Source organism: Volvox carteri (genome assembly GCF_000143455.1).
Source record: "Volvox carteri f. nagariensis unplaced genomic scaffold VOLCAscaffold_35, whole genome shotgun sequence".
NCBI lineage: Eukaryota > Viridiplantae > Chlorophyta > Chlorophyceae > Chlamydomonadales > Volvocaceae > Volvox > Volvox carteri.
This window is the reverse complement of record NW_003307578.1, coordinates 242,653-253,661: the sequence shown is the minus strand read 5'-3', so window position 1 is coordinate 253,661 and position 11,009 is coordinate 242,653. Positions and strand designations below refer to the sequence as shown.

At 60.3% G+C, this 11,009-nt stretch overlaps 2 protein-coding genes across 2 annotated transcripts in view; one reads left to right on the top strand and one right to left on the bottom strand.

Annotated features, from left to right (window-relative positions):
- Positions 1-1,082: 1,082 nt before the first annotated feature.
- On the bottom strand, positions 1,083-9,498 carry VOLCADRAFT_94001 (uncharacterized protein; the record flags this gene model as incomplete). Its single annotated transcript, XM_002953203.1, has 11 exons — positions 1,083-4,015; positions 4,085-4,599; positions 4,703-4,838; positions 5,054-5,128; positions 5,381-5,512; positions 5,624-5,687; positions 5,730-6,085; positions 6,271-7,144; positions 7,208-7,392; positions 8,720-8,731; positions 9,435-9,498. The coding sequence occupies 11 exons, from the start codon at positions 9,496-9,498 to the stop codon at positions 1,083-1,085; spliced, it is 5,346 nt and encodes a 1,781-aa protein (XP_002953249.1).
- Positions 9,499-10,700: 1,202 nt separating this feature from the next.
- VOLCADRAFT_94000 (uncharacterized protein) overlaps positions 10,701-11,009 on the top strand; it is a gene marked incomplete at both ends in the record, with an annotated part of 2,620 nt that continues 2,311 nt past the window's right edge. The window contains one exon of the mRNA XM_002953282.1: positions 10,701-10,754. Within this exon, the coding sequence (XP_002953328.1) occupies positions 10,701-10,754 (54 nt within the window). The remainder of the gene's footprint in view (positions 10,755-11,009) is intronic.

Genomic DNA, 11,009 nt, shown 5'->3' with positions numbered 1-11,009 from the left:
CATTCGACGTTGGACTAGACCACAAGCGGTACGCCCTGATGCTTTGGGGCGCATTGCGCAGGTCCAGGTGTGGTGCGGTGCGATGCACTGCCCGCGCAGTGCGGCGCGGTGCGGTGCAACGCGGTGCGGTGCGGCGCGGCGTGGACACCGAAGCGGTGCACGGCGATGTTCGGGGGCGCATTGCGCGGGCCCAGGCGTGGAGCGGTGCAGTCCGGGACGACGCGGTGCAGTGCACAGTCCAGAACGAAAAGAAAAGAACAATAAACGATGACGACGCGAAAAACGAACCACGCGACGACGAAGGCAGCACTCCCGAACGAAAAATAGAAGAAAGCGGGCGCCGGGCGACGAAGCTAGCGATCCGTAACGTAAAAAAGGATAACAACGCGCCGATGCCCGGATCGAACCGGCGACCGCGGCACCCACTCGGCATTGGAGCTAGTGCACGGAGCGGTGCACGCTGATGCTCGGGGGCGCATTGCGCGCCCACAGGTGTGGTGCGGTGCGGTGCAATCCGGTGCGGTGCGGTGCGCGCTCCCGAACGAAAAAACGAAAAAACGCGACGACGACGGGGCGCGAACCGGCGACCGCGGCTCCCACGCGGCGGCGGAGCTAGCCTAAAAGGCGCGGCTCCGAAACCGCGAACGACACGGATAAAAACGGCAACTTTCCAGAAATTCCGAACGGACTAGAGCGCGCTGTTCGCGCGAGTGGGCCGTAGCTCCTGGTGGCTGCTGGCTGATGGCTGATTCCTGCATTGCGCGGACCAGTATATGTGTCGTGCTTGTAAGGGCCGCTTGCTACTTGCTGCGGAGCTATGGCCCACTTGCGCGAACAGCGCGCTTTAGCTTCACACTTACACACAAGAGATTGCGGAGTCTAGCACGCGGATCTATCCTGTGAAGCGCTCACGCGGGAGTCGAACCCGCAGGGGGCTCCACACATTGGTGGGCGGCTCCCCATTCCTGCCCGTAGGGAGCGAGCGTGTCGTCCGGAGTGTCCCCCTTACTCCGGACGCTGTCATTTAACGCCGTACAGTGGCGGGTCGCGGTTTCAACTCAACTCAACTCAACTCAACTCAACTAGGCCTGGACCGGGCCGGTCCAGCGCGCTTCCAGCTGTCGCGCATGCTGGAACTCGGCTGTATAGCGCTGCTCCGTCTCGCGCGCTGCCTGCTTCAGCAGGCGCAGGTTGGCGGCCAGGTCCGGCTCAAGGTTAGTCGCGCTGAGGAACTGCTTGATTATCCTCTTGCGCTCATGCGGTGTAGTGTAGAGCGGCCGGAGCAGACGGACGTGGTCCAGCGTCTTGAAGCGGGTCAGCAGCACATACAGGGTGGCGTGCTTGATGCCGTTGGGTGGGACAGCGAGATCCACCAGCCAGCACTCGTCTTTGAAGCTGCGGCCTTGCACGAAGTAATCGGTGACCGCCTGGCGGTCGCCGAGCGGCACGTTGAGGCGCCGGATCTGCTTTGTGATGGTGCCATACCCAGCGGCAGGCATCTCCACCTCGGCAATGCAAGACGCCCGGGGTGACAGGATGAAGGCACCACCCCTGCTGGCGTAGTCTCCAAGGCCCTGCAGCACGGTGCCGGGGATGTGGCCGCTTATAGGCCGCACAATGACGGCCGCTGGAAGGTACTTGAGCCGGCGGTAGGGGCCACGGCCGTCATCGGCTGGCTCGCGGCCATCCTCAAGCAGGCCGCAGGCTTCCACCTCGTTGTTGTGGCTCGCCCCGGCATCGGCAGCTGTCGTATCAAGGAGGATGTATCGGGCGCCATGGTAGTACCACGTGTCGGCGGTGGTGTGGCCAAACTCGTGATCCTTTATCCGCATCACAACTGCTTTCTCCACGTGTGTCAGGGCCGGCTCCACAGCAGCACCGCGCTTCTGGACAGGGACGTGGTCCGCATTCCACACCACAAGGCGCTGATTCTTGCGCTGTGCCTCCAGCATGATGAGCCGGGTGTTGAGTGTGTGGCGTGGTTCGTTCCTCTGCAGCACGACGCGCGGCTCGAGGTGTGCCAGGTCGGCCAAGTCAACGATGGCGCGGCTGTTGAGGTCGTCGACCATCTCGCCTATGCGCTGCTCGGTGGCTGGCTCACCGCCGAACATAGAGGCGTACTCTGTCAGGCGACGACCAGAGGGGCTGTTGTCCTGGCGCTGCTGCTTCTCCAGCAAGAAGACCATCTTAGCCAGGGATCGGTAAACCCGGAAGCCCTCAAGTATGCAGCTCTGAGTCTGCGGGACGGCCCGGGGCCGGCGTGCTGCTGCTTCAGGTTGCTGCTGACCGCCTTGAGATCCAGCGGCGGCCTCATTAGGATCACCCTCGTTGTCCTCCTCTCCGTGCAGAGGTTGCGCGGTTGGGACAGAGGGCGAGAACTGAGGGTTGCATTCCACAGCAGCGGCGTACCGGTAGAGGGGCGGACCACCTGGCTTCGGGTGCTGGAACTCGTCGCCCGTGTTGGCGCTGGGACGGCCGCTGAAGATGGTGGCGGCGGGGTGATCGCCGGCGAGATGCGGTGGCGGTAACAGGTGACGAGTGCAGGACTGGTTGCACGCACCCAGGTGGTCCAGGCTGTTCATGCCAATCTCGTCAATGATGAGTGCACCATCGCCGACATTACGATGCACCTGTAGGCTGGCTGTGCTGCCTTTCCTGACGCTGTCCGCTCGGTTGCTGCCAGCAGATAGGGCGAACATGGCGTGGGTAGAGAGGCTGCGATGTACCGGTGTGTTGAAGGCAGTTGCAGCAGCCCATGAGTAGGCGCAGGTGGCCGCCCAGTGCGGGCAGCCATGCTGGAAGGTGTACCACAGGAGTGCTTGTATGAACTGGCTCTTTCCGGTACCGGGCTTGCCCTCCACAAGCATCTGCGGCGGATCGCCAGGGTTGGGCTCATCGCGATGATCGAAGTACCGAGCCATGAGCATGAAGGGCACGGCCTGGTGGGGGGCAAGCGTGAACAGCTCGATGGTGTCGTCGATGCTGGGCGGCTGGGGGAGGTGCACATAGATGGGCATGCGAGCCTGTTCAGTCCGCTCAGGAGTGCCAGGCATGCGCACGATGGCGACCAGGGGTCCGCTGGTGGGGCGGTGCAGCTCGACACGAGGGGTGTCCATCTCAGGTGTGGCCGTCAGTCCCGTGTGGGCGCCCCCATCTGCCTCAACAGTGCTGGCTGCTGCTGCAACGAGATACCGCTTCAGACGCTTGGTCGCTTCAGTCAGGAGGGGCAGGTCCGCTGGCGTGATCCGACGGCTGAAACGATCGCTGCGTGCACCATGGCCGTCCACTAGGACCGGGGCTCGGCAGCGCCGTGCTGCATCATAGGCATATGCGCCAGCAGCGTTGGTGCAGTCAAACAGGTCCGTAAGAGCGACGGTGGCGAGGTCGGTGCCAGCCGTCGGATACTCCTGACCTGGGATGTACACGAAGTGCTCCAGCTGGTCCTCGGCGGGCGGCTGTGTTTCAGGATCAGGCCTGAGATGCCCGCGGATGCCGTCATTGGCATCTCCATCCGAAGTGCTCGTGCTGTCACCTTCAGGCAGCGCGGCTGCTGCCGCTGCCGCACGCTGCTGGCGGCGCCGCTGGTTGTACTCCGCCTGATGGCGGGATTTCCCAGCGTGGTCCTCTTCGATGTTGTCCAACAGCACCGATACATACGCCTGGTACGAGCGACCTGCCTCGGTAGTGCTCAGCTCTGCCCACCAGGTGTCGTAGGCTTCTTTTACAGTCAGCCCGGTGGGGATGGGCTGACCCCGGTGAGCCTTGAAAGTACCCAAGACAAACGCGTAGTACTGCGCCATGCCCGCAGGAGAGGTGCCAGGGCGGGGCCGGCGGGGAAGAGAACCTCCAAGCTGTACGTAGCGCGGCCGCGGCAGGCGGACATGGACATGTGTTCTGTAGAGCGGATGCGTGCCGTGGAAGGCCACCAGGCGGGGCAGCTCCGTGGCTGTCTGCGACGTTGGCTGGTCGAGCGTCGCTGCAGCTGTAGGAGGTGGCTCAGGAGGAGGGGCCGGGGCTGCAGTCAGCAGAGGCACAGGGGCAGGCACAGGGGCGGTTATGGGTGTGGCTGGGGTAGTGCGCTTACGGCGTCGAACTGCCGGGATCTGCAGGCCCAATCGTTCTCGGTGCGGGTGCTGAGCTGGCGGCACACGTCGGACCTCATAGTTGGAGGAGATGTTGTACACGCTGCAATCCAGGCCGCTGAGTTCTTCCCCCCGCAGCATGTAGCTCTGCACGGCGTTGGTCACTGTGTAGCCCTCCTGTTCCTCAGCCTCCACCAATACCGCCGCTGTGGTCGCCGCCTCAGGAGATTGCTCGGCGCCCGCAGATAGCGCTGTGAACGCGTCTACCTGCAGGTATGCGCACTCGAACATTGCCTCAAAGGTGGAATGACCGTCCAGCTTCATGGTGACAAGCGCCATACCAGCCGTAATGGAAGCGGTCATGCGATGCACGGTGGCACACATGTTGCCAAATGCAGTGGGCCCACTGGCACCCGGATCCGCCGTCCTTCCAGCTAGCAGGAAATCCTGCACTCGGGTAAGAGTGTTGCACGTCAGCTGCGCCTGGCTGTCGTTGATGCTCTTGCCAGTGTGGGCGCTGACCAGAAAAGCCGTACGGGAAGGACTGGGGGAAGCAGAGGGTGAGGATGGCGGGATGACGGTCATCCAGCACGTGGCTGTCACGGCCACCAGCCGCAAACACAAGCCGTGCACGGCCAGTCAGAAGGTCCTCCACTCGGCCTGGGAAGCGGTCGATTTCACTGCCATCATCGCCAACATTCGACGGCTGTGGCAGGATCAGCTCCAGCTCGTCCAGAGTGGCAGCTGCCGGATCGACTGCATAAGCAGACAACAGATGCGCAAGAGCTGGGTTAGGATGCACGATCTGGCAGGCCATGCAATGTGTTAGCATGGCGCATCAACGGCGGTAAATGCAGCACACAGTGTGTACATATGCTGGACAGAAGCGAAGTCAAGACGCCCCAAACACACCACAAACGAGCGAAGTCACGTGTAGCCCTATGGTCAGCCAAGTGAGAGAATGCACGCACCTGGTGCACCTTCAACTGGCTGGTCGGCAGGTCCTCGTAGAATGGCGGTGAATGGCCCCGGCCCAGGGTCCTGTCCTGCACTCAAGAACACACACAGAGGAGCAGTAGAATACATAATTAGCGGGACAGGCAAGGGTGCTGCGAGAGTCCAGCCTATACAGCGGGTCAGGCTGTGCATCAAGATCCGTTAGCACAAGAGGAGCGCCCTCTTGATGCACGGGGCAGCGGCGGTAGCGGCTGTCCGGTGCAGAAAGCGCAGTAGGAGGGCAACACGAAAACAGAGGGCACACAACAGCTCGCATGAAAAACAGTAACAAAATAACACACCTGCATCCGGGGTTGGATCCGCCAGCGTAGGTTGCACGGGTCCTGCAGTATCCACGTCAGGTGCCGCAGCTGCATCGGCAAGATTGCCATCATGAACAGCCGCTTCCACCACGTCCTGGAACTGCCGCACACCTGCCGCACCCGTGCGGTCGTGCAGGAAGGTGGTGCGGAGGACGTTCGCCACCTCCGGGTCCGTCGGTGCAAGGGCGGCATGCAAGATTTCGTCCGGCACGCCTGCAGCACAGCCCATGCGCTCGTACTCCTGCAGAGCATCCTCGTCGATAGCCAGCTCCTCCTCGTCGTTGCGCTGCAAGAAACGGACCCAGGCGACGATGACCTGTCCTCGCACCTGTAGACCTGGCGCCTTTCGCACGCGTTCCAGCAGCTCCGCCCGGCTGCGAACCTGGTCGACACAGACAACCGTGATAGCGCCGGCCAGGTCGGAGGCCCGCGCCGGCAGCTGGCCTCGCAGCATATTCGGGTCAGGATTAATGACCCCAATGCCGTGGGTCTTTACAGCACGCGGGAAGACGTCCGGCGGCCGGTCTGTCAGGTACATGATTAGCAACTGCTGGATGATGCGGCCACGGCCCAGAAGCTGCCCCTCCAAAAAAGTGGGCGACGGCAGAGGGTCGCCCAGATGATTGACGCGCGGCACATCGCCAGGGTCCAGACGCGCCAGCGCAGCTTCAGGGACTCGTCGGGCTGTAGTAGAGGAGCAAACATGGGCAAGCAGAGTCGATACGACTAAGAAAGCAGTAGGAACGTAGGCAGCAAAGGTAGGAGAGACAAGTACACGCCGCAGATGAAGGGAGCAAGGGAACGCAGGCAGAAGTCATAGCTCATAGACACTAGGCAACCGGCTTGCGAGCACGAAGCAACCGACTCACCGCTAAGGGCTTTGTGGCAGAGGTTGCATACGAATATCTGCTCTGCAGCACCATCGCCAACCAGCATAGTGCGGTTGGGTAGGTCCGGCTCCAGACGCATGCAATAGGGCACCTCAACACTAGCGGGGTCGTCCAGACAGGCTCTGGGCAGCACCCGCGGGGGGCGCGGCTGTTGATCCGATGGAAGCTGATCAGGCGGCTGCTGCTCAGCCGTCGCCGACTCTGAACCGCTGGTTCCCGGAGCACCCCCATCCACCTCCAATGCTGCTTCCGCTGCATCATCCACCAGCCTGCCTGCTCCACTAGCACTGCCGCCGTCCTCATCCACAGCACCAGCCCGCTCAGCCCGGCTAACACGATACCGAGCAGGCAGGACTGGGTCAGGTGGCGGTGGTGCGTCTCCCTGAGCTGTACGCGCCATCCGCCGCCACACCAAAGTATGCCCCCAGCGCTGCACAGCGTCCGTACACATTACGTCTGCACGTAAAATGTCAACGTTGGGAATCTCCATCCAGTGCAGCACCGTCGATTGGTCCTCCGAGCACACTTCAGAGCACACAGCACAGACACGGGAGGGCATGCACCGGCGCAAGGCAGCAGCCATGGTCGATGCACACTGCAGCTGCACGGTGTACGGTACCTGCCTGTCAGGCGGTAACTGACCGCCAGGAAGGTCCTGCACGCGGCCCTCTGGAAGCGCCAAAAGAAACTCTGGCAAATCAATGGCGTCACCACGATGAAGGTCCGCGAATCGCAGAAGACGGTGCATGCGAGCTAACAGCGTATCCCTAGGGGCGGCCTGCTGATTCTGCTGCTGCACCTGCCGCGCTACTGCATGCTGGGCCATATTCCGCTGCTGCTGGAGTGCCCTCACCTCCGGGTCAGCACGTGCAGCTGCATGCTGTGCAGCGTCACGCAACTGCTGCTGTGCCCTCACCTCCAGGTCAGCACGTGCAGCTGCATGCTGTGCAGTGTCACGCAGCCGCTCCCGTGCCCTCACCTCCGGGTCAGCACGTGCAGCCGCGTGCCGTACAGCATCCTGCTGCCGCTGCCACACCCGCAAGTCAGGAGGGGCTGCCGCACGCTGTGCAGCTTTCTGCCGCCGCCATTTCTCCCGTACTTCTGCAGCAGAAGGGTCAGCATCCTGCTGCTGCTCCTCCAGCCGTGTGTCGACAGCAGCTGCTGCTCGCTGGCGCCCGCCCTCTCCGGAGCCCGTTGGAGTAGTTCGTGTGGCAGTCTGCTGCGCTGCAGCATGCTGCTGCTGCTGCTGCTGCTGCTGAGATACATGATCCGTGCACAAATCACTAAACGGGTGCGTTCTTCCACGACGGAAACCGTCTGCAAGCGAGCCAAGCCGAAGCCGCTTTGATGGAGGCGACTGATCCGCCATAGAGGCTGACCCGACGAGGTGAAAACGTGTAACAATTCAGGTGTTAAGAAAGACAGGTCGTGAGAACGTGAAAGGAGCAGAAACTCGAGGGAGAAAATAAAAAGCTCGAAAGTATATCGGCCCAGCGAAAAGTGAAAGTTGCAATAATCGTCAAAGCTTACAGGCAAAAAACGGTGTTGTCCAAAGTGCGTACGGCATTCCTTCCGACGCGGAAGTTGCAAACCGATACGGATGAACTGTGCGCTAAAGCGCGTCTTGAATTTCGTTGAATTGTGCGTTTAACTCTGTACTTCGGCGCGCGTTGAATTACGCGCTGAATTGCGTGTTGCACGGCGCTGCCTTAAGCGTGTACGGCATTCCTTCCGATCCATGGAAGCATGTTGAAGCACGCGTTGAATTGCGCGTTGAATTGCACGTCGAATCGCGCGTTGAATTACGCGTTGAATTGCACGCTTCGGTGTGCGCTAAATTGCGCACTTCGGCGCGCGGTGAATTGCGCGTTGAATTGCGTGGTTCGGTGCGCGTTGAATTGCGTGCATCCGTGCGCTCAACGTCCATCGTCGAACTATACGCATAAGAGCACAAAACATAAAAAACAAAAACATTGCGCATATATCGCGCAAAAGATCGCGCATTCCAATATCGCTGCATCTCGCATATCGCTGCATACCGCATATCGCATATATGCATATATGAAGCATAAAACAAAAAACATCGCGTGTGACTTTGAGTGTTAAACTTTGCGTGCTGAGCTGTGTGTAAAAGTTTGGTGTGCGTCGAAGTTTGGAGGTTGAGCTGTACGTGTCACGCTGAGGCGGAGGTTGAGCTTTACGTGTCGGGTTTCATGCGTGGAACCTGAGTAGCGCATGTCATGCTGAGGCGTTTGGTGTGTGTTGAAGTTTGGGCTATGGAACCCGAGTAGCGTGTGCAAAGTTCAGCAGCAGTCTGCGCGCTATTTCTGCACAGTGGAAATATGGCTGCATATAGCTGCACATTGCATATCGCATACATGCATATGTGCATATGAAGCATAGGAAGCAAAAACAAAAAAAAGTGCACCGGGGATCGAACCTGCGCGGGTGGACAGACAGACAGACGGATGGCGAATCGGCCTAAGGCCTCCGCTAGACTACTACGTAGTCGCTACGGCTACACTAGACGCGGGCTGTGTCGCCCGCGAGGGGGCCGTAGTCCCCCGGTAAATTCCGCGTTGCATGGTGCTGTCGTAAGCGTGTACAGCATAGCAAAGCATAGCGCGTACGGCATAGCACAGCATAGCATAGTTTGTACGGCATAGCATAGCACGTACGGCAGAATACGGCAAAGCACAGCATAGCAAAGTTCGTACGGCATAGCGTAGCACGTACGGCATAGCGTAGCACGTACGGCGTGTACAGCGCGGTCATGCTACACACGGTCATGTTGTAAGTTGTAATGCGGAGAGATGCACGCGCAAAGTAGAAGACGTGTACGGCATAGCGCGTACGGCGTACGGTGTATGGCGCGTATGGCATAGCGCGTACGGCGTACGGTGTATGGCGCGCACGGCATAGCGGTGTACGGCGTACGGCATGTACGGCGCCTGCGGCGCGTATGGCTTAGCGTGTACGGTATAGCATAGCGCGTACGGCATAGCATAGCGCGTACGGCATAGCAGAGCGTGTACGGCACACCATAGCAGAGCGTGTACGGCATAGCATAGCGCCTACAGCATAGCATAGCATAACAAAGCGTAGTGCAGCATAGCATAGTGTAGCGTAGGATAGCACTGCACCGCCACCACCGCCACCACCGCCGCCACCGCCACCACCGCCGCCACCACCGATCAAGCGTAGCATAGCGTAGCATGTACGGCGTGTACAGCGCGGTCATGCTACACACGGTCATGTTGTAAGTTTTAATGCGGAGAGATCCACACGCAAAGTAGAAGACGTGTACGGCATAGCGCGTACGGCGTACGGTGTATGGCGCGTACGGCATAGCGCGTACGGCGTACGGCGTATGGCGCGCACGGCATAGCGCGTACGGTGTACGGCGTACGGCATGTACGGCGTATGGCGTGTACGGCACAGCGCGTACGGTGCCTGCGGCGCGTATGGCTTAGCGTGTACGGTATATCATAGCGCGTACGGCATAGCATAGCGCGTACGGCATAGCAGAGCGTGTACGGCACACCATAGCATAGCGTGTACGGCATAGCATAGCGCCTACAGCATAGCATAGCATAACAAAGCGTAGTGTAGGATAGCACTGCACCGCCACCACCGCCACCACCGCCGCCACCGCCACCACCGCCACCGCCACCACCACCACCGCCACCACCGCCACCACCGCCACCACCGCTTTGCAACGTGGACTGACCTTGTATCGTGTAGGATGTGCAGACGAGGATGGCGATGAATAGCCATTGATGGTGATGAACAACCGTTACCGTTGATGTGCCGAGATGTTGTCTGGCGAAAATCGGTTAGCGAGCCGATGCAGCCAATGTTTTGCGATTTGCATGTTAAATCGCGGTGCGGTGCGGTGCGGTGCGCGGTCCCGAAAAAAAACAACAACAACTCATGCACCGGGATCGAGCCGGCGACCGCGGTTCCCAATCAGTGTCGGAGCTAGCGCACACCACAAGCGGTGAGCTTCGATGCTCCGGGGCGCATTGCGCGGGTCCAGGTGTGGAGCGGTGCAGTCCGGGACGACGCGGTGCGGTGCACGGTCCAGTCCAGAATGAAAAGAAAAGAACAATAAACGACGACGACGCGAAAAACGAACCACGCGACGATGAAGGCAGCGTTCCCGAACGAAAAATAGAAGAAAGCGGGCGCCGGGCGACGAAGCCAGCGAGCCGCAACATAAAAAAGGACAAAAAGACGAACCGGCGCCGGGATCAAACCAGCGACCGCGGCTCCCACTCGACATCGGAGCTAGCGCGCACGACGAAGCGGCGCACGGCCATGCTCCGGTAGATTTGCGCATTAAATCACGGTGCGGTGCGGTGCGGTGCGGTGCGGTACGGTGCGGTGCACGCTCCCGAACGAAAAAAATGGCAAAAATGCGCGGGCGCCGGGATCGAGCTGGCGACTGCGGCTCCCACACGGTGACAGAGTCAGCATGATGATATAGCAGGACGAAGCATAAGGAGGTGAGACATGGCGAGAGGGGTGCGCGGCCTCCATCCAAATAAAAAAAAAACGGTACACGACCCAGCGAACGCGACCGACCGCGCAAACCGTCCCGCGGGTCAGGTTGTGTTGCGCATCACACTTCGGTGCGCGTTGTGTTTCTATTCCTTGCTATTCTTGCTATCGTTTCTAGTCACTGCTATTCGTCGAATCTATTCATTGCTACTGCT